This window comes from Mastigoproctus giganteus, chromosome 8 (assembly GCF_048544385.1).
Source record: "Mastigoproctus giganteus isolate SK-2022 chromosome 8, ASM4854438v1, whole genome shotgun sequence".
Classification (NCBI taxonomy): domain Eukaryota; kingdom Metazoa; phylum Arthropoda; class Arachnida; order Uropygi; family Thelyphonidae; genus Mastigoproctus; species Mastigoproctus giganteus.
In genome coordinates, this window is record NC_143582.1 from 195970893 (window position 1) to 195995785 (window position 24893).

At 39.2% G+C, this 24893-nt stretch overlaps 1 protein-coding gene across 1 annotated transcript in view; it reads right to left on the reverse strand.

Moving 5' to 3' along the window:
• Positions 1-21307: 21307 nt before the first annotated feature.
• Positions 21308-24893, reverse strand: part of LOC150082143 (ETS homologous factor-like) — a 99243-nt gene continuing 95657 nt past the window's right edge. The window contains exon 9 of the mRNA XM_090379129.1: positions 21308-24851. Coding sequence (XP_090235255.1) covers positions 24758-24851 — 94 coding nt within the window. The 3' untranslated portion in view covers positions 21308-24757. The remainder of the gene's footprint in view (positions 24852-24893) is intronic.

Sequence of the window (24893 nt, forward strand, 5' to 3'; positions counted from 1 at the left end):
TTTTTCGGATGAAAAACTAAATACCGGGAAAAAAATCATCCCAAAATGTCCCAAATATAATATGTAATTTAAATTAGTTTTTTTTTTATTCAATTCATGTGTCTAAGAAAGCTATTCGCCCTTGGTGTTTTTTCCCAAGACCTATCAATTTATGTGATCAGTTGAGTTCCCATGAATAGCAATTCGGATCGCCATAGAGGGTTAATGTTCTTTCATGACCCGATATCGCTCCGAGTGAAAAAGATTAATGAAGTAGACAAACAGCGATGGAAGATATGAAAGGTGGGAGTACCAGGTCATTAATTTTATGCATTTTAAATTCAAGAATCGGTTTGCCACATGTGTGCCTTAGATTACTCGTTGATCTTAGCAATCGGTTCTTATAGTTGAACAACCTTTAAGAATAAGAAAATCTAGTCGCGTCCTGTGGTGGTGATATGAATGTTCATGGATATTGATAATAAAACTCCTTAATTTTAAAATATTTACGTTTCAGGTCTGAAGTTTGTAAACTCCAAGAATTAATATATTAAATTCTTGGTTTGTAGTTGAGATTTTTAGAATGATTTAACTTTCTGGAGGCCACAAACTTTATTTTTTTTCTTTAGCTGAAGCTGCTTTAAGGTCCCCTTCAGCTTATTTCCCCTCCTCCCTGTCCCTTGGACACAACACCACTAATTCCCTCTCCCACTCCGGGCACATTCCTGTCCAGTTTTTACCTCCTCTTGACCTTTTCGGTAAGGTAATACAGTCAACCTTGACCTAAATATGTCATCATCACTAACTAGTCAGGTCACTGCACTGATAAAGACCCTCTGTGAGCGAAGGTGGAGCAGATTTTCTTATAATGGAAAATGGCACGTTCTTTGATGAGTATAAAACAATTTACTGTAAAAAAAATCGGTTTTTCTTGTGAACCTTTGAAGCAGAAAACAAAAGAAACAAATAGCGTCTTAAATCGAATTATACATTTACTTGAAAAAAATGTAAAAAAAAAAAAACTTATTTGGCAACGTATTTCAGCTTAAAGATTCTCTTCAATAAACTTATTTCTGGAACTTTGAGTGCCAAATATGGTAGACAATACACCTTACAGAATCAGAAACATTCCACTCAAAAATGAAACTAATATCACAGAAATTATCACGATATACTGAATAAAGTTAAAATTTAGTTCTATCAAATCAAATAGCCACATTTTATGTTCTCTAAGATGGCTTTCCGAAGAATACCACACAAGGCCATCTCGACAGGAACAGTATCCTTGCTGGATCACAGCATGGGTTCGTGAAGAGGAAGTCCTTCGTTGGATCAGGGGTTGGCTAAAAGAAAGCAGATAGAAAATAGTGGTAAATGGACTTCCTTAGAGTGGACCAGTTTAGAAAGTGGAGTCCCTCATGGATCAGTACTGGGTCCTCTTCTGTTTCTTATCTTCCTTGATGACAATGGCGAGTATCCAAGGGAAGTTTTTTCAAAGTTTTCTGATGATTTTAAGGTAGGTGGTTAACGAGTAACTAGTCCATGTCGCTTCAACATGATTTCAACAAGTTGGTTAATATTAATGTTGTTGTTGTTATTGAGTTTTAGGAACATCGGAGACTAAGGCCATGTTGCTGTGTATATATTATCTGTAAATTGCGTGTGTTCTGAGGTTGGTTTTCTGTTTGCTGGATGAAAAGTCCGAGTTTCCGGGAGAAAAACCATGCTACTCTCACCTGAGGGCTGTTTAACGTAAACACTGCGTTACATTTCAGGCCCATTCGATGTTTATTACTGTTCACCCAATTGCGGACGGACGGACAAAAAGGACACAGCAAAGGCAATAGGTACAGAGTCAGATATACAGTATGAGAAAGTGCCTAAAAAATGGCAATCGAAATTTAATGCTTCTAAATGTAAGAATTTGCAACCCTAGGGGGTGCAAATGCAGATCAAGCCAAGCAGCATACGAGTGATTATTTTTCAGTCATGTTTAAAAAGTCATCTTTGAAAAAGATGGCTTTTCACATATCTTATTAACATATCTTTTCAGAATCAATCTCTCAACGAGAGAAGGCTTACTGGATATTCATGAAAAATAACCCCATTTAACTGCAGCCTCCAGCGTGCTTTGTAAAAATAATCCAAATTGTGTGTTTCTATTTCTAACATCGGTTAATGCTCACAGAGGAAAAGTGAGTGCCCATTACTTTTCCTGAAAATGTTTTGATTAATGCTTCATATTTCGTCATGTTTGTTATTTGAGAAGCTGTAGTGTTTTCGTGATTTGCCCAGGCGAACTTTTGCCCTTGAAACCCTCAGTAAGAAGAAATAACCAAGGTGACAGTGAGCTTTATCAATTATTGAAAAACAAAACAACAAGTAAATATTGACTTCGAATGCGTAACCTGTATTTTTTCTTAACACTCTTATTTCTCAATTAAGCTAAATGTTCGTGGCATCCTTTTATTCTTGCTCAGACAACACACGAAAGGTGGCGAAAATTTAAATTGTGGAAGGATGGCTGCAGGAGAGCTATGTGAAATTTGCTTTCAGCTAGAGGTTGAACGTTCTTAAAAATTACACGACTACGTTAATTCACTTAACTATTATCTTCACTGAGGTCCTCGAACCACTCGTGCACAGTACGGGAGGGGCCGATGACATGGTGCATTATCGTCTTGGAAGATTCCATTTCTCTCTAGGAAAAAAATGCAACATGGCAAGGAGCACACGGTCTCCTAAGAGCTGCCGGTAGGTCTCACCAGAAACGTTGGTCCATGTGCACCAGGAATCCTAGTTCTCGCCAGCAAAACATATCCTTTATTAAGCGACCACTGCCACCTGCCTGGATAGTGGACACCATGAATGATGGGTCCATGAATTCGTGTTGCTTGTGCCACACAAGAAGGCGTACACCGGCGTGTTGCACCAGATATTTGAACTTATCCGACCAGCACACACACACACGTTTCAGTCCTACAATGTCCAACCAGCACGTGCGCATCGTCATTTGGGACGTTCTTGCATCCGTCATATTGTATTGCGATGTCAACTGTCCCACAGTGACCTGCCGTTGGACCTGTACAACGCGGTGCACCCTTCGCTCACCACCTTGCCTAATTCTTTTACAGTTCTGTAAAAAAACTGAGTATAAAAAAACAGTTCCGTTTTTTTATACTCAGGCACTGCCCTAGGAACAGAGGAATTTAAAAAACAGAGAAAATACAAGAACGGCACCGTATTTAGCAGTCATGTGGGAAAGAACCACAATTAAATGAAACGCGTGTACTGTTTTACTCTCGCGTTTCTCGTTTGCAGTGCATCTCTAAAAATATACTTCTTTCATTCTCTTTAGAATATTTCCTAAATAACTTTGGACATTGATGATGAACACGGTGAACGTTTTCAAGATATTGTTATCTTGAAAAAAGGTAACAATATCTTGAATTTTAAACGAATTTTGAACTATCGATTCCAGTAGCTTCTGAATCCGCCCTTGGATGACCCACGATGCATTCCTAACACATGTGGCAAGCTAAGGCTGGCCACCCCTGAATCAGAAAATATTTGCAAGAATCAGGGATTTGTTTACAAAATATCATTGACGTAGAATATAAATTATAATTGTCGTATACTTCTTATAACTTGGTAGTTGTCCCAGACATCGAGGAAGAATACTGATTTTAATCTACGCCATTAGGTCTGTTCAATGTCATTTGTTTCGAAATGCCTGAGGTTGTTTTTTTGTTATTTTGAAAGAATTAAGATTCAGCCCTCTAGATGTGGCTGACGTCAACAAGTGGATTATTCGTTTTTGATAGTCTCATTTTTCACCCGTTTTCCTTAAACCCTTGGTTTGGATTTCCTAATGGCTCTCATTAAAGTTGTGTTTTTCTCTTTTGAGGTAAAATTTATTGGAAAAGTTCACTAATCTATTGTCGTAATGTTTCTGCAGTGTATTAATCTTTATAGACTTATACGAGTACAATACTTGTCAGTTATGTTTTCTTTAAGACATCATTGATTGATGCTACAGTCTTCCTTCTTTTGAAACCTTGAGCCTTCTTAAGTGGTTACGCTACAAAATTCTATTTCTAAAACAGATAATATATTGGAAAGTCCAGGAGTTTATTCATTGTTTGAAAAGGGGTGCCCTAAATCGACTCTATAACGCATGCGCGCGCGCGCACATTCTAGAAATACAAGGTATCCTTGACCTACAATGGACACAGTTGCGCGTAATTAAATAGATCTTATGAAATGAAATTGGAGATCATTTTTAAACTACGAAAGTTGAGGTATTTTGTACTTTCATTACAAACTGGACAACATATTTGGAAATCCATCTGTTGGTGTAATAATAATACAATAAATTGCTTCGTCTTACTATGGGAGGTATTGAGCAATGTTGGATTTACCACCACCATCATCATCAGACCGGTTTCATCTCGAACGTACAGTGGACTCCCTGTGAGCTTAATGTGGCTGAAAGAGCTTCTAATTCCAGTGTGTAGAAACTTAGCGTGGTTGACTTTCTTGCTTGCCGACCTTCATTTTGCCAATACGGAAATATTCACTGACCTTCTCAAGGTTAAAAACCGAACTATTAGTAATGTCAGTCTTTCTAACCCACAAGTATTTCATAACAAGATTGTGCGACTGTAATTGGATGCCTGACTCGAAAAAAAAGTTGGGTTGATTCTCAACAGAAATGTGGCGATAATGATGCTTAAAAATTAAGATTTAAATTATGTGATATTTCTTCTCTCTCATAATCGAGTGCGAAAAATATATTCTATTCATAATACATCACGTCTATAAGAAAATATGATTCTATTTAGGCTACACTTCAATATAAATGATAGTTTTAATGTCTACGTGTTGCCATAGAGGTCAATTACTATTTGATGAGAGACCAGTTAGTCCTGAAACAGGCTGTTTTAGCAGTCTCATCCTTTATATAAATGGCCGATTAACCTTTTGGTGAGGCCAACTGTTTGAAAGAAGTGCAATACATTTTTTTTAATTTTTCTGCTGTGAGAATTAAGACTATTGCATTAACCATACAGTTTAAATCTAGATGAAAAGTTGCTGTTGCCGGACTTTACAGAATTTATTGTATACCGAGTGGGTTTTGCATTAGCAACACTCCCTTTGGTAGGAATGGGTTAATCTGTGACGCTGGTGAAGGCTCAAAGTCGGGAATGGCTCGTATAAGACTGTATTTCCTCAGGTGGCGATCAGATTGTGAGCATCTGCGAGAGAGAATGGATCCGCTTCGAGATCATTCAAACTTCGAAGGTGGAATGAGTGTTGGGACAAAATGTGCAGGTACCAGTATCGCGACAACAGCCAACATGTAAATGTGGACATGTATATATGTCCACATATACACATGGCACTTGGAAAGTCTGTTCAAGTCCACCTCGTGTCTCTGTGAAGAACGGAATCACTGTAAAAGGGCCATAAATGTGATTGGTGTAAGTTTGTGTGTGAGTAGTGTGTATGTTCTGTTGTTGTGTTCTGGCCACTTGGCTACCCAGAAGCATCAGTCGCCAGGAGAGATGATTCTGAGTACTCGTCTACACCACGGGAAGGTGGCCCAGTCCCAGTACAGCACGTATACTGTCTCAAAAAGAGACTCTGACCAACGTGGCATTGCTAGAATATAGGCCAGGATCCTCTGGGGACACACTCCAGAGATGGAAAAAAAAGCCGCTGGTGCTGGTTATATAAAAAAAAAAAAAAAAAAGGAAAGGGAGAGTGGAATAAAAGATATACTTATCATAAGATCAGTTAAATTGTTATATTCACGAACCATTAAAATAGTAAAGTTAGTTTTACCACATTTATGCTTCAACAAAGTTAATAACTTACCCAACACTTATCTTCAATAAGTACTTGCTTTGCCATCCAGGACAATTGAGAAGTCATATTGATGTCCTTTAAGATTAGTCCAATGACTATTTTTCTGTATACGAACCACAGAAGCAAAAATAGCTAATTTTGATACCGTTATGCTTAAATAAATTCATGGGCAAGCCAACATTACATAGAAATAATCCCTGAGTGTCCTCTGAAAGTACATATTTTGCCACCACGATAATTGAAAGGCAAACTGATGTCCCACTCACACGCGTGCGTGTAATGCACTATTTTGGTACCCCACTCCAGTCGATTCTCTTTCTGTGAGCAAAGACCTCGGAGGAAAAGTTCTGAAAAGCTCAAACATGGGGTTTTATTTTGTAGGAGCAACTCCTCGCGCCCAGGAGAGAGAAATATTGAACGTCACTTCGGAGCGTTATCCTAAGATCGTCGTAGATTGCACAGTTAAACAGCAGATGACTCCAGTCTTCTGTATTTCCAAAGCGACAGAAATCTGTGTAATGCAAACCAAGTTGATGGAGTTATTGATTGAGAGAGCCGTGTCCAGTTATCCGAAAGGAAGATTCCATACTTAATGAGCACCTTTTGTGTTACTTCTATCTTTGCGGAACTAAATGTACCATGTGCTCAGTGTTCCCCCCCCCCCTCCATAGACATCCCATGGAAGAGACAGATCTCTCTAATTATTGTTCCTGGAGTAAAACCGATTTCACCAGCGTGATTAGCGCCTCCGAAAACCATAAGAGGAAGTAACCCCGTTTTTCTAGGAGCACTTTCATACCTAGGTGTTTCCACCCCCCACAGCTGACAGACAGAGGGGATAGCCCAAAACTCCCATAACCAACTGTGTACCTTCAAATTAAACCACGGACTTGTGGTGGGCATCATTTGCCATCATTTTCAGTGACCTATCCTACCATACATCCGATAATCCGAACTGTACCGGTTATCGGAATTTCGTGAAATGGAAGGAAGAACAGGAAAACACAATGATCCCCAGGGCCAGAGTGACGACCCTGTTATTGTGGAACCCCATGACGAAGAGGAGGACCCCCGTTCTGGATTCCAACTCACCAAGCAGAAAAATCGCAATCAGCTGATCCCCAAGTTTGGGCGGGAAACACGTTCCCAGACAGAGACTAAAGAACAGCCAGAAATAGCCGCATCACAAAAAGACCCGAAAGAAGACAAACAGCAGGACTCACTCCTCGACCCTGCCATACTAGAGGGTACTATATATGAAAAGACGCTCTTCCTCAAAACCGCACTTGAGAACATTTTCAAAGAAAACTCAAATAGAGTGTCAGCAGCACTCAGATCTGAGATTGTCACAATCTTCCACGAGATGGAGACAATCCTACATGATGAACACCTTGACAAAGAGAGAGAGCAACCACCGAGCTACAGGCCTATATGGAATGCAGGGTTAGTCAAATGCCACAGCGCGCCCCGACATATTCTGATGCGCTGAGGAATCAACCTGCGACAACAATGGCTATCAGAAACACCACCAACACCAAGGAAGACGCTGCTCCCTACATCACATCTTGTGGTTCTTAAACCAATCACTACTGACACTCTTAAAACTAGCGAAGAGGTAAAGAAGAAAGTCATTGACTCTCTGACGCAAGAATTCAAAACAGCCAAGATTAGAGATATCAGGAAAACGCGTAACACTGGGGTAATAATCGAGACGGAAACAAAAGACGATGCCAACTTGATCATAAATAATGCCAAGATACCGAGGCTAGGACTCTCTGCTGAGCTGCCTAGAGAAAAAGGCCCCTCAATTGTTATATTCGGCATAGACAGGGATCTGACCCCCACTTCCATCTGCGAGGAGATATACACAAGAAACCTCCAACAACACCTACCAGACAGAGACCACGCGTCTACTGGCGCCTAAACACCAAACCAAGAGCGGGAATGGCAGCTCAATAAACTGGGTGGTCGGACTGGCCCCCGAGGCATGAAGGGTGATAACAAAACAAGAGAGAATATATATAAACTGGAGCTCTCACCGCTTCAGGAAACACATCGCCGTCCCAAAGTGCTTCCGGTGTTGCCGATTCGGCCACACCACCCACACGTGCGTCCAGCAGGAGCCTATCTGTGGGCACTGTGCTGAGAAGGGGCACAACTACGCAAACTGCCCAAATAAAGAAAGAGACCGAGCCTGTGCAAACTGCAAGTGGCAAAAACTCCCCCACACACACTCAGTCAGAGATAACAAATGCCCGGTATATATTAAAGCAAGACGCGCCCAACAATTAAGAACTCATTATGGGGACTGCCTAAAAGTTAAAACACCACTAGCATTAAATTCCTCTAACTCAACGCTCAACAAGCAATTGCTGTAGCGGGACAGATAAGGCAAAAGGCTGAAGAAGAAAACCTAGACATCCTCCTGCTGCAAGAAACCTAAATCTGCGCCTGGGCTGTCCGGAGGTACCCACTCAGCTATAAGATTATTCAGGTGGACGGAGCAACCCCATGGGCTGCTGTCGTTGTAAGAAACCAGAACATAACCGTCACCAGGATTTCACACCTGTGCCACGAGTGGGCATCTTGTGCACACATCGTTAGTTCCCTAGGAGAACTTTACGTCATCTCCTTGTACTGTCGTCTGGAGGCGGACATCGTCCCATACATCCATTATCTACACAAAGTGCAAACTGAACTAACAGCAACTAAGATCCTCATATCTGCTGACATGAACTGTCGTTCACCTCATGTCTGCGTGTGTAGCACAGTGGTATCGTCACCGTCCTCCCCACACCGGGTGGAAAAGGCTCGGGTTCGAATCCCGTCGATGACGCGAGGAACTTTAGTGGGCTTTTTTCACTCAGTGGCAGAGTTAGTCGGTCTCAGGCGTAGATAGCAAGATTTTTTTCCCTCAGAAACTGAGGTTTTTTCATCCAGCAAAACAGGCAAATGGACCATAGAACACACGCAATTTACAGACACAAATACGGGTTAATGTAATCATTTACGGGTAACCCTAATATAGTAATATAGTAATAATATTAATTGTCGTTCACCTCTGTGGCACAGCGAGACCCAGGAGCGTAGAGGCTCTATAAACGGGCAGCAGATGGAGGAATTCCTAGCCAACATTAGCTTTGTCGTGATCAATTGTGCCAACATTCTTCTCACATTTAGTTCGACATTCTAAGAGGCCACCCTGGATGCCACCATGGCCACTAGGTGTCTAGCTGGTCACCTCGACGATTGGATGGTGCAACAGAATTGGACTACTTCCGACTGCAGGTCCATCACCTTAACTATACATAGGTCACTCCATCGAATCCAGATAATCAGCTACAAGCAGGAAAGACATGCTGTCAATAAAGCAGACTGGGATAAATTCAAAGAGGCGATCATCAGAAGCGCACACAACTTGTCATCCAACCAGCTGCAGAAACAGACCCCTGACCAATATCAATGCGCTGTAACCAATGCCATAGTCAACGCAGCTAATCAATCAATCAGGAGGAGGACCTCCCAGCCTGAAGTTGTCCAGTGGTGGTCGCAAGAGCTCGACCAGCTTAGAAGAGCAATAAACCAGAAGAGACGCGCCTTTCAAAGAGCCAGACGGACCTGGCCACCCCCCTGAGACGGATACTCTCAGGCAACAGTACAGGGAGGCCAAGAACACCTATACTGCGATGATCAGGCAGTGGAAAAAGCTGTCCTGGGAGCATTTGGTCTCTACTGTCGGCAACTCTGGCCCCCTGGAGCATTATCTACCGGATAACCACAAACAAGCTGCCTAGGGGGGAGGTAATCCCTTCCACCGTAACCACACAAGGTGTCATGACCAACAACTGGCATGACACAGTTAATAACATACTAGACACCACTTTCAAAACAATCGAAGGAAACAACACCCCTGAACAGCAACTGCTATGCCAGGCCAATGAAATATACAAATCTCCCAGAACGGAGGAGCCCTTTACCCACCCAGAACTACAAACTGCCATAATCAAGATAAGAAATAGGAAAACCCCAGGGCTAGATATGCTTGAGCCAGAGCTGGTTAGGAAAGTGGCTGAGTACATCCCAGACCTGCTCCTGGACATTTACAACCACTGTCTCCATTCAGGCTGTTTACCTCTGGACTAGAAAGTGGCAAACATCAAATTGATCCTAAAAAATCCATCGAAACCACAGCATAAACCGGACTTCTATCGACCAATTGCCCTACTGTCTGTGCTCAGCAAAGTACTGGAGCAGCTGCTCAGACAGAGCATTGAAGTGCACTACACCACTGCAAGCTTAACAGCAAACAAACAATTTGGATTTAAGCCAGAAATTCCACTGTCGACGCACTGGAATCCATACTTAACATAGCGGAGAGCTGCCGACAAAAATATTTTCTCCTCATCTCTATTGACTTTGTGGGAGCGTTCGACGCACTTCGGTGGCCGAGCGTCCTCGCAAGACTCAGGGCTGCCCAACTGCCGACAAACCTCTGTGATTGCGTAAGAAGCTATTTGACCAACCGACGGGTCCTGGTACAGACCCCCCCCCCTATTGCAAGGTTAACGGACAAATACACCGAGGCTGCCCACAGGGCTCTGTCTTAGGACCTCTCCTGTGGAACTATGTACTGGACGAGTTCCTCTCCCTCGACTTAGGGGGCGTACAGGTATGGCCTATGCAGACGACCTGTCCCTAGCCCTTACTGCAGATTCAAGAGCCCAACTAGAAACTCTCGTGAATGCAGCAGTAACCACACTGCGAGAATGGACGGAAAGGCATCGACTCACCATATCGGCCACCAAGACCAAATCCATAAATAAGATTATTGTAAAGTTCAGCGGTACACGCAGGTACCACGACCCTACAATACCCTTCACAGCATCATGCTGCCAGGCGTTAACAAACGGCAGAGATAACCTCGCCGGGATTATAAAGATTAATTATAGGCAGATTATATATATATAAAAAAAGTTCTTATAGCAGATAACATTGACTTGGAAGGAAAACTAATACAAAATAACAAAAATAATACAAATTGTGATAACAAAAGATATTTTCCTCGAGTCCGGTTTATGAGAGTTTCTTGCCCAGCCAGAACGATCTGAATCAGTTGGTAGTTGTGGAGACGACGTGCAGATCTAGGATGACCCGTCTAAATTTTTTATCATCTATAATTTTAAACAAGTCCGCATCCAGGGATTGAACCAGATGGAGCTTCTGATAAGGGCGGAACCGATTATTAAAATGTAGCCTCGAAGTTGGGTGCTGAGACTCTCCCGGCAATCATTTTTACGGTGAAGATGAGTCTTCTCTCGTGCATTAATGCTGAAAACCTGGTTAAATTCAGTGCTTTAGCCCTCGGTGTTGTGCGCTGCTGTGGCGGGAGATGACACTTCCAGGTTGCCCACTTCAGGAGCCAGTATTCGGCGGCTTTTAATGGTTTAATTGTGGTGTCTGCAGCTGAGCCCCACAACTCCACTCCATACAGGACACCTCCGAAAATCATCATCCTGATATACATTTTTATCAGGTTTATGTTGTGAATGTGTAGTAAGTGGTACTTGGCAACCCACCGTTTCTTGTTGAATTTAGCACAGAGTTCTTCTATATGATGATGGAATCGTAATTTTCTGTCGAAGATTACATCCAGATCTCTTTGCTTTTCAACGCAGGGGAACGGGACTCCGTCAATCGCAGGATGAATTATGGTTGGTATAGGTTTAAGTGAGAATACCATGATGGCAGATTTCTCAGGGTTCATTTGCAGGTCAAAATTCGTGAGGTACTGCTGTACTTCGGATAAGGTCTTGTTGATGGTTACTGTTGTATATTTTGCTTCATCGGTCGAATTTATTTTTGTGAAGATTTTTAAATCATCTGCATATGATATCATATCTGTTCTATTGTGTATTAGCAGGTAGATGATAGCTGTGAAAAGAATTCCAGACAGGACTCCTCCTTGTGGAACGCCTGCTTGTATTTGTCTAGTCTACCTTTCCTTTCCTATGTGCTTTTGAATGATTCTGTTCCGAAGAAGGGATGTCAGAAACTTCAATACTGGGCCTGTGATGTGGTAGTAATTTCGAAGGAGTTTGAGCAAGTCTGGGATGTGAACACTATGGAACGCAGCTTGCTGATCAAGATATGTGATTGCCATTTCTTCTTTCTCCTCTAACGATCCAAGGAATGGCATTGGTAGTCGTAATCAGGTTACTAACTGTTGATCGGTTTTTGCAAAGAATAAGGCCGCTGTAGCCTAGTTGTCAGGCGCGCGCGTGCATAAGTACACGTGCCGTGAGGGACCGGTGTTCAAGCCGGTGACTACTGAATACGGTGCTTTTTCTTGTATTCTATCTATCTTGTGAACTCCTCTGACCGTTTGGTCGTCCCGGAGTATAAACAGAAAATTTATTTAATTTTTAATTTGCTGAGGCCTGTGAGGGAGAATGTGCGTGGTAAGCGTTTTCAGTACTGTTTTTTCAAGCAATTTCAATAGACACGAGGAACGAGAGATGGGTCTAAAGTACCTGGCTTCAGTTGGCTGGGAAGCTTTTGGGAGTGGCCTAACAGAATACAAATTCCATATTGGAGGAGAAAATTCTCCTTTTAATATGCTATTAAAAATTATTAGGAGGGGATCACTTAGATATGGGTTCAAACATTTAATGATAAATTGTGGTACTTTGTCGATTCCCGCTGTACCAGTTGCAGGCAACTTATTAATCGCAGATAAAAGGTCTTGTCTTGTAAATTCGATGGTTTCAAGTGCACATCTGGGCACATCATCATCAGACATGGAAATATCACTGGGCTCATGGTGGTTTTGCTGAACTCTTGCAATAAAGTCCATCCATATTTCAGGATCAAACTGTGGAAGGAGTTCATAGTATATCTTACTTAAGGGCTACCTAACCTCAACTAGACCGCCGCAAATAAGAATCAACAATAGAACAATTAAGCTAGCCACAGAACTAAATTACCTGTGAGTTATCCTGGACCGTAATCTATCTTTCACCCCACACCTAAAATATATACAGGCTAAGATGAAAAAATACTCTGCCATGCTTGCCAGAGTCACAAGTCGCGACTGGGGCCAAAAAAGGCGCACCCTTACGATCCTTTATAAAGCAGCCATTATCCCAGCAATCACATACCCTCACCCGAGCATCCAAGACAGTCTCAACCCATGCACTACAAGCGATCACGGGTGCTCTCCTTCCTTGATCTTGAGGTGACTCGCACCGGCATGCTTCAGCAACTCAGACGTGGCAAAGCCACAACCTTCCAGGACCACACTACTTAACATCAATATGGCAACAACGCTGGACGATGTCTGACAAAGGAGACGTCACCCGAAGGTTCCTCCCAAACTTGCAACGAGTATACCCAAAATATCCGTCATGGCTCTGCCCTTGTCTCCATGTCACCTACCTTCTCACTGGACATGTGAGAACCCAGCATGTGCGTGTGTGTGGCTCCCTTGAAATTTGGAACCACCTGCTGCACGAGTGTGAATTGTATGATCTTCGGGGTCACTTCATCACACGAGTCCGCTTCAACCCTGAAAACCAAGATCACTAGCTACTAGAAGACGAGGCAATCTACAATGCCCTCACTAACTTTGCACAGTGCTTATTTCCAAGACGAGAGACTCTACCTATGCCACCAAACACAGAACAACCAGAACAAAACAGCATACATACTGAAACTGACTTAGTGGTAACCTACAAACTGAGCGAACAGAAGCGCAATAAGCCCTAACAAAACCTAAAAACATATGCTGCAAGAATGAGTCGGAGACCACCTCGAATTTTACTACAACCTGATGCACCAAGAGAAAGTTGCACCAATCAGCTGTGATTAAACCTCACTTCTAAATATTGATCCATGGACGGGACATTGATCCCATGAGAGAACTGAAACAACGAATGACATCACCTGCATGGACCGCAATCGGACCTACACCCAAATCCTGGCTGATTGTCCGGATTTCCTACTTGCCGCTCTATGGACAGAGTCACGACCGACGAGAACAAACCCATTGAACAACGACCAACGGACGGGACTTGTGTCCCATGAGTGAATACCTAACCAAAACTTACATAAATCACTACCAAACCTAGACCACAACCTTGGATGGAAACATCCTCGCTGGACCTCCTGGGCTCCTGGATGGCACAACCCTGTTGCCTTGGCACCTGGCCTGCAGCCTCTTGCATCCACGCCCTATTGGCAATCTGGGCCAGTCCCATTGTCTGGCCTACTATTTTTCCCTCTCCCGGCGGAGGGAGGAGGAAACGGTTTTGCTGTCTACTCCCCCTTCTGCGACCCCTTTTTCCCTTCTGGTGGGGCATGGGCATGTCCCACTATAAACTGGAGTTGCCTTCCCTTTCGGCTCCATATTTCTATCTATTCCCCCCCCCACAGTCTTCAGCCTTCTACCCACTCTATCTGATAGCAACGTGAACACGCCCCACACAATATAGTCACCAATCTAAATTAATTTCGCCGAATATTTTGGACTTCTCCTAGCTGCAAGAATGAGTCGGAGTCTTAGGCTTCCGCGACGCGTACGCGATCATAATTTTTTTTTAAGGTCCTAGCCACTTAGGACCTACCAGAGTGAACATCTGGTAGGTCCTACCGTGGCAGGACCTACCAGAGTGAACTATATACTAGTGGGTAGCTGGTCTGCCTCCACGGGCGAAAGTGGGGCAACGTCGAGCCTCAGTAGAGGTCTGGCGGCTAAACGACCAGAAGAACAGCGGTACACAACACCACACATGTTCAGTATCCATACACTTTTAAATCTCTCTTTTCCAGTCAACTGGTTCACCCACAATGTAAACTACACGGAGATTGGGGAAACCCCGGGTGCCGTTTTACTCTAAACACATTTTACACTTAATGAGCACCAGTCTGTGCACGGTAGCACAGTGGTATTGTCACCGTCCTCCCCACACCGGGTGGAAAAGGCCCGGGTTCGAATCCCATCGATGATTCGAGAAACTTTAATGGGCTTTTTCACTCCGTGGCTGAGTTTGTCGGTCTCAGCCATAGATAGCAAGGTTTTTTCTCCAGAAAACTGGAGTTTTTCGTCTAGCAAACATACAAATCGACCAGAGAACACACGCAATTAACAGACATAAGGCAAAACACGGCAGATGAATTTAATTATTCTGGTGACAAATATAATAGTTTGGTTTTTTTTTTAGTTAATGAGTACCGGATTTTAAAAGAGTTCATAATTTAGCCAACACTTATTTAGATTTTTTTTTTTATTTAGAAAAGGTCACAGTGGCAGGAATTTCCTTGTTGTTATTGGGTTTTAGGAGCATTAGTGACTATTGCTTCGTATATTTGTCTGTAAATTGCGTGTTCTGTGATGGATTTTCTGTTTACTGGATGAAAAACCCGAATTTCAGGGAGAAAAACATTCTACCCTTGCCTGAGACGGACTAACTCAGCCACGTTGTGAAAAAGGCCCATAAAAATTCCTCTCGTCATCAACGGGATTCGAACCCAGATGTTTTCCACCCGGTGGGGGGAGGGGGAGTACGGCGTTTCTACCAACTGGGCCACCCACGACGGCAAGATACTGTATTTGTTTTTTTGTGCCGAAAGCAGAGGCCACGATAGATGACAAACAGATCCAAAGGGAGGGACCGCGCAATAACTTGCACTGCAGCCGTGGAAACTGTTTTACAGACTCTGAGAATATAGAGGAACATGCTCCACTGGATGGAACTCAGTTTTAACTTAATTTTGGAATGGGTGGCCCAGTGAAATCAAGTTCTTGCCATGTATGTGACTACAGGTAGGAAAACATTATAATAAAGAAAGAGTGACTGCCTAGAGAGACTTCATTACCCCCCCCCCCTGGAAATTCTAATAATTAATCCTGTGAATTCTTTTGATTTCAGTACTTATATGAATCAGATGAGTATAGAAGGAGGACTTATGGTGGTCAATAATCACCCTAAAGAGTTTAGCCTGAGTGAATACTGGGAGCCGCTTGCCAAAACGTTTGGTTTGGGGAAGCCACATGAGATCTAACTTGGATTTAAAAAGCATCATATTTGTTTTCACTGGATTAATTTTAAGTTTGTTAGCCAATGAGGTGGAAAGGTAAGATAAAATCCGCTTTGCATTCACCTCTAACACTGCACAATAACTGCTCGAGACCACAATTATCACATCATCAGCGAAAGCAATAATTTTACAATTCTGGAGAGAGCGGCCCAACACTAGCAATGTCCAAAAAACCCATGAGGAAAAAATTAGGAAGTACACGAATCTGAGACATAGGTCAAGGAGATGTGGCATATGCAAGAAGTAACGACCATCCCGATCATCGTGTCAACCACCGGTATGGTGCCATAGCAGCCTAGCAGCAATAGTCTCACAGAGAACACCTACAAGGAACTCCAGAAAGTCGCAATCCTGAACACCTGTAGAATAGTTAGAGAGTTCCTCGACCAACAGTAACACCAGAAATCACAACCATCCTATGTACTTGGTAGCAGTACTCGTCACGGAGTGGAATCCCCCAATCAGGGAGAAATAATATAAGAGCAACAATAATAATAATAAGGAACTCCAGGAAATCGAAATCCTGAACATCTGTAGTTCAGGACTGTGGACAGATTGTCAAAGAGTTCCTGGGTCGACAGTAACATCAGACATAACAATCATCCTATGCACTTGGAGCAGTATCCGTCCCTGGGTGGAATTCCCATCAGGGAGAAATAATATAAGAACAAAAATAATGATAATTTTATTAGGAAAAAAATTACATTACATTGTACGTTACACTGAGGAAAATCGTAAAAAATTATCGAGAAATCGTAAATAATTGCAGATGATACGAAGAGTGGTTGATGATCGTAATCAAGATATACTGTTGCAACAAGTTCTAGAAAATTTCAAAATATGGGCTTTGAAGTGGCAATTGAAGTTTAACATTGTTAAACGCATGTTACTAAGTATGGGACTAGTAACTAAGAATAACATACCAACTGAATGTGCAGTTCCACATTCAGAGATTATTGTGCAGTTAGATATGAAGTTCTCTGAGTGGTGCAGACAGACATCCGGGACGACTCATGGGAGGTTTTGTCAATGATATACAGGAATTTTGCTAGCAAGGATAAGATGCTTGTGCTGTCATATACGGCAATAGTAAGCCCTATCTTGAATATTGCATACAGGTTTGAAAGACTCATTTCAAGAAGAATGTAGATCAGGTGGAACAGATGCAGAGAAATTCAAGGATATTAGTGAGGGGAACAAAGGGATGCTCTTACCAGAAAGGCTTCAGTTCTGAAAATTGCAGCGTCTGGAGACTGGATACCAGCGAGAAGATCCCAATTAGATGTTTAAGGCTTTCAATGGATTAAGTAAGCTCAGTGCTGGTGGACACCAGATGAAGGAGCATAAGTTCAAATTAAAGAGGGATGGTTGCAGGATTGGCATGCAGAATTTGTCTTCAGATAATTGTTCTATCTCATGTTGCAGGAGTCGATAGTCTGAATAATTTCAAGGAAGATTGGCGGAACCTTTTTTTTTTTTTTAACCTGCAGCAATATCCTACAGCACCGATAACACCAAAAGTTCTGGGACAGTATGATTAAAGTAGTTGGTCTAAGTGAATTTATAGGTGTATGAAGAAAAACTGTTGTTTAAATGGAAAACTAATGTTCCATTCTACTGCTTAGTTTTATGTCCAAGTTATTTTATTTAAAATTTGGTGGATACCACCACCCAGAATTGGGGTGGTGGTATCTGCCAAAAATAAATACGCACTAACTTGTTCGATTAGTGAATTTTCATTAAACTCATTACCAAATACTCAGTTGAAAGAATGAACTCCAAAGGAGTTCATCCTTCCAACTGAGTATTTGGTAATGAGTTCAATGAACAGAATGTTAAGCAATTAGAAATCCTTAGTTTAAAATGTTTCCCACAGGCAGAGTAAAATATTTATAAATTCTGAAATAGTACTTAAAAACCATCTTTAACTTGTGTATCTTTTCATTTTTATTTGTGTAGTTAATATTTCCTACCCTTAGGTCATTTTCCCCTCGTAAGACGTTCTAAACCTACAGTCCCTTGGAAAACTTAATAGGGTTCTATTGTATTTATGAAATTAATATGGTACGTCTTGGCTTGTATTTAAATCCTGTACATTCCAACATCCAATATTCAAAATCCGTGTTTGGCTTTGTCTTTGTTAGGGCTTTTAGAATTGCGACGTTTTTACGATGGATGGAGAGCTAGCCCAACCCCCAACCTGGAGGGCCAGGACCTCTCTCTCTGTCTATCTAGCTCCTCCCTATAGATCTGCCAGGTTTGGGTGGCCCAAGAGATGTCGATAGATGAGACAGCTGTCGAGATGAATTTTTGGAGAATATCAGCTAAATTAGAAAGAGTCACGAATGAAGATATAAGAAAAGCAATGGACGCTCAAAAAAAAACATCAAAGACAGAATAGAAGAGAAAAGATTGGAATGGTATGGATTGTGTTATAAGCATGGGGAGAGAGAGGCTACCTAAAAAAGCAATCGGATCAATACCACCTAGAAGGAAAAAGAGAGGAAGACCTAGAAGCACATGGATGGAGGGAGTGAGGATGGCTATGGAAAAGAAGAAATTGAAGAGTGGGGACTGGGAGGACAAAAAAGAGTGGAGGAACAAAATTAAAACATAAAAAAAAAAACAGTTAAGTCGAGGATAACCGTTGACACAACAGAGAAATCCAAGAAGAAGGAAGAATTTGGTAGATTTATAACATTTGTAAACTTGGATTACCAGAGCCCATATTTTCTTTTCTAAATACTGCCAAACAACATTATTAGCAAAATAATGTTGTTTGGCAGTTTTTATCATATTTGTGCTAACAAAAATCAGCAATAGCGAGGAAACTATAACGAGTCGCCTTGGTATTGTATTACTTCAAATAAGCAGCATTTCCTGGTTGAGAGACCATTCACAAATTTCGTAACATAAGGATGGAGCGGATGGTACTTATGTTACTTAATATTATATAAAAAAAAAACAAAATCTGGAATTTACGATAATTCTTTCGTAATAATCAGAAAGGGAAGTCAGTTTTTGCTGTGAGGAAGGAAGTTCAAAAATTAAAAATTTCTCATTATATAATTTGTGAATGACTCCCGAGATTGGAAGATGCTATTTATTTGTAGTACAAGTACTGAGGCAACTTGTTAAGAATGAGACAAGTATGCCATTACATAAAATAACGTTTTCTTTTATTTTTTAATACCAATTTTGGTTTATAAGCCTAGAAATAGGAAAATCATTCATTTGTATGATTTTCCTAGTTCTATCATTCACTTATTCGTACTTTAAGTAGGCATAAAACTATCTAAGCTCTTTTATTTTCCAGCTTATCCTACTCGCCCTTTTTCGTATTCACTTGGTCATGCACGCAGCCGTTTAATTTTGAAATCTTTTGTTGCGAAACGATTACTAATGCACAAGAATTTCTTTTAACGTTTTGGTACCTCTGTTTGCGTAATGCTAATGTTTAATTGTGCTTGTTCAACGTGGCTAAAACGGAAACAAATGATTACTATAATGAGATTGTCGTCCGGGGCACAAAATTCATTCTGAAAAAAGAAATCATAATAATAACATCTCCTTCTTTAAGATATCTTATCTTTATAGTAGCCTTAAGAGGGTTTCATCGTAGTCCAAGGTTCCAATGTTCAATATACCGAAGCTTGAGCCGCCTTCCCCTCCCCTAAACAACACTGATTGCAAATCTGATAGGTTCTAGTGAATATTTGTGCGCAAGGGTTAGTAATATGAGTAACATATAAGTCATATTAAGAGATTCAATGGGAAAATTGTTCTGTCTTCGGTTTTGTCTACAAATACCACTGGTGTACTTCTGAAATGAACGTAAACTGATTTTATTTCGGGGTGGGGGAAACGGTTTTATGTAATATTCGCTCCTCAATACGTGCGTTTAGCTGAGCTAAACTCTGTTAGGGAACAGGTTGTGTAGTATATACTCATGCTCCAATCGTTGTGTTATTATTATTTCTTCAAATAAAAAATTTACATTCATTTAAGAAATATAATGATATCGGTTTTAGGCTAATCTGAGGACGGGGAACAACTTTCCCATTTAGAAAAAAAAAAGCAGTTGATTAGGCAAAATTCAAATGTAGACATTTAAAATCAAACAGTAATACTAGACTGATTTTAACATTAAATTCATTACCGTTTAACTGAAACACTATATTCTTCTGCTGGTGTATTTGTCTTGTGATTGAAGCTGTCTTAGCATATTATACAGTAGGTTCCAAAATAAATTATAACGAAATATTAATACGTATATTATTCATCAACATAAAAAAGAGAATGAGTGCAACAGAAAATTCTTAATAGTGAATTATACGTTCCATATATTTTCCAGGAGGTTAGACGACACATATTTCATAACCATTCTGAGGGTTGGAAAACATTCTACAGACCATTAGTTGGGAAGGCCAACAGCAGATAAGCGTGAGGCTCTTGTTAGGCTAACTAAACACCTCATCCAAAACGAGACCGGTTTTCTTAATTGGTTTGACATCTCTGTGTCTACTAAAATATCCAGTTATATTTCGATATACTTTATTTTGTCACTGACTATGTGAAAATTTTATTATCATTTTTTTAAATAACGTAAATTAATAATCATACTGAAGAAACAGAGGGTAATAAAGTTAAATATATTTCAATGTTTAGAGTTCTTGGTAATGAGTAGACATTAAACTGTTTAAACTTCGGCTATACCTAGTGGTGTTATTTTTGCTGATAACTCCAGGAATTAGACGATAATTATCCCTATAAATAAGAAAAACAACAGTCTTTGAATCTGAAATATATTTTTATTTCACTCTATCCAGATAATAAAACATATAGATGAAATGAGCAAATTATGGTTAAAAACCATGAAACTATTTACAGGTGGACTTTAACTGGCGTTGTAATGTGCACACAAAAAAGGAACCAAAACACTGGCCCTTAATTTAGTCAACAACTAACATCACCACATTCAGTCGTCAATTAAAACGATGTATACAACACCTATTTGGAATGAAAAAATATATTTCGACAATCTTCTTATAGTATATTGAAAAGCTATATCCCTTGAGAATTACTAATTCAATAATTAAAAGGATATTCGAACATCCTCTTATTTTTAATTTTGGTAAGAAAATATTTTATTTTATTTATGTTAAGATACGAATCTTTAACAAGGCATCGTCATGAAGCAAGGCACATTTTTTAGGATGATTCACAGTAGCACCAAAGACTTTATTTACCATTATTATCTAATAAAAATCATAGGTAACTGTACATATTGATTTCAGCTCAAAAAATAATATACTAACATTCTGGTGATGGTGCTGTTCAAGTTTCAATTTACTCTTATCTCTATGAAGTTTTTTTGTTTTTTTTAATAAGAATAAAAAGCGCTTTCAGTAGAGAATTAAAATGATACAATACTGGATTAATAATTATAATCAGGAGTGTATGCAAAAATTCTATTTCGGGAAGGGGAAATAATTGATAAAAATATGCTTTTCAAATTTAGATGTGGTGTTAATTTAAAATTCAAAAAAATGACAAAAATCCATTTCAAGTTACAGCTCAATTTATTCCCCCTAGTCTTTAGGTAGACCCCTGATTATAATGTACAAGAAATAACACAATAAGCTCATATAAAATGTTTAGACACCACCTGATTGTTTAATAAATTACAATTTCTAAGCCGAAAGAAATGAATCTTATAAAAGGAGAACACTTTAGATTTATTACTCAATTAAATGAATCAATACGAAGGCCACATTTTTTTTTACTGCATGACTATTTGTTACTTAAACGAGGGCCGTGCAAAAGGGGAGGAGCGCTGGATGCAGTCATCCGGGCCCAGACAAAAAAAGGAGGGGCCCTAAAACATTTCTTAAACGATATAACTATAACGACAGAAAGAGAACCTCCCCACACCAACCATACACTCTGCCCAGGAAACCATTGCACGATCCTGCTTATAACAGATGTATAATATCAATGAATTAATTCCAAATTATATAAGAAGTAATCAATTGATATAATACTTTACAACTGGTAAGCATTATATTATTTTTGCGGTATGCAAAAATAAAATTTATAAATTAAATCCCATAATTTTAAAGAGATGCGAAATTCTAGGAAAATTTTGATTAAAAAAATACACTATGCGTAGTATTTAAATAACAACACATGTTCATTTATTTAATGTTTGTTATAATTTTAGATATATAATTATTATTTTTTATATTAACAAATTTCGTATATGGAAAGTAGGTGGCGCTTATAAAAACAGTTTGTCTTTCACTGACTGGTTACTTCGAAAATGATTCAACTCAAAATTTATAAATTAAACAAATCCTATAATTTTAAAGGGATGGCGAAATTCTAGGAGACTTTTTTGATTAAAAAAATACACCATGCGAATTAATTAAATAACAATACATGTTCATTTATTTAATTTTCGTTATAATTTTAGTATATGATTATTATTTTTTATATTAACAAATTTCATATAATTTGGAAAGTAGGTGGCGCTTATACAGTTTGTCACTGACTGTTACTTCGAAAATGATTCAGCTTAAAATTTATAAATTAATCAAATCCCATAATTTTAAAACGATAGTGACATTTTCGGGAACTTTTTGATTAAAAAATACACCATGAGTATTAATTAAATAACAATACTTGTTCATTTATTTAATTTATGTTATAATTTTAGATATATGGTTATTATTTTTTTATATTAACAAACTTCATATATTTTTGAAAGTAGGTGGCGCTTAAACCAACAGTTTGTCTGTCACGGACTCGTTAGAAAATAATTCGATTCAAAATTTAGAAATTAAACAAAATTCCATCATTTTAAAGCAATGACAAAATTCTAGGAAACTTTTTGATTAAAAAAATACATTATGAGCATTAATTAAATAACAATATATATGTTCGTTTATTTAATTTTTGTTATAATTTTAAATATATTTTTATTATTTTTTATATTAACAAATTTCATATAATTTGGAAAGTAGGTGTCGCTTCTCTAGAAACATATTGTAATCTGTTTCTGAGTTAAATGACTTTATCTAATTTAGAAAAAAATAAGAAATAATAAAAGGGAAACAAATAAAAGAAGATGTAATATTTCAAGAGAGGAAAATAGTTTCTTAATGATTATCACAGTGATAATAATGATATGACTATCGCCTACCATTCCCTTCTTAGGAAAAGACAATTTATTGCCTGTAATCCTCTCTTATCACACGAATAACTTCTGTAAACCATCCCAACAGAAGAGCTCCGATATTCGCGCTAAACATTAGTAAAAACAAAATTGTATTTTTAAAAGAACTGAAGATAGATAAGAGAAAAAGTCAGAGAATTTTTAGGATGGGCAGTGTCACTTCTTGAGGAGGGGAGGCAAATAGAGAACAAGTTGAATGATTTTGTAGTTTGTGATTATAATGTTTATAGAAACTTTGGCACGGAAATTTAATCTATTGACTTGATTGATGAGGTTCAATTATGAAGAACTTTATGACATTTATTGCGGAAAAAGGCACTTGATAATTTCAAAAGTAAGTTGGGATAGCTTTAACCAGAAAGAAAATATTGCATCTCATGTATACATATATATGTGTATGTACAAAAAATATACAACGCGCTGTTTTTCTGAAGAGATCAGTCAAAGATTCTACAGAGGAAGAAAACAAACAAAAAAAAACCGGTAATGGCCAAGCACCAATATGAGAAATGGATGACGTCACAGTTCATGACAGCTGAGAAGGTGAGTTTTTTTGCAGGCCTGGATGTGCTTAAAGTTGCATTGCATAAACAAATATATTTTATATCTTTAATGTAATTCTATTTACATTACAGATCGAGTCTGTCTATATACTTTTAAATGAGACTAGACTCGTTTATATAATTAAAGACTTTTTAGCGCACACATACAACGAATCTTCGCATTACCACACCTTTGTCAAGTTTACTACTAGCCTATACAAAAAAAAAAAAAAAAAAAAAAAGTTGAAGATACCCATAATGCCCTGTTAACCAACGTTTCATATAATTCGGAAAATAGGTGGCGCTTATAAGCGCAGTTCGTCTGTCACTGACCTATTAGAAATTATTTATGGACGCATGTCGTGTGTGTGTGTGCTCAGGTCGGTTTTTTCTGGTTGTAGAAGAGAGGGAAGAAGAAGGATTAGACAGAGGAGTTTATCGTTGCGTCTCAAGACCGAATGTATTCCCAAAAAAGACCACATTGGTCCCATTTTTCAACAGGACAGCGTCCACATCAACTCAGTCACTACTTCACGCTACAAAGGCTAATTAGGAAAAAAAAAAAATCTGTGAGCAATTAGGAATGCAAAATTTAAATACCATTCACGAAATACCTTCATTATTTATATATATAACCTCGAGACAATATATACATAGGCATTTCTGACACGGGGACGGCCAAGATACATTTTCAAATGACAGTTACAACCGATATATTTTAATCATATATTCTATAATTCATCACGCATTGATATACAACTAGGAGATAGTTTAAAATAATTTGCAATTAATAATCTCTTTATCATTATACAACAAAGTGAGAACAAATAACAATACTTCTGTAACAATAAGATTTCTGTACACAACCTGTCTATGAACTCTCCCTCCATCAAGGTGCCATAACCAAGGCACCCCTTTTGGTCCTGTTTCACAATGATAAGATCAGTTGGTTTTCGTTACTATTTTTTTATTTATTTTTTATTTTTATTTATTGGTTTAAAGTTGTCTGGCATGGAATTCTCAACCTCTACTTTTACTGTGGTCTCCATCCTGTTGCATTTGGTCCAAACTTGTAAACCAGCCTTCTTCCAAAAACCGGTAACAGAACCTGGCTTTTGTAGTAATATCTGAAGTTGGAAGAAGTCAAGAATTATCACAAAGATTTTTTT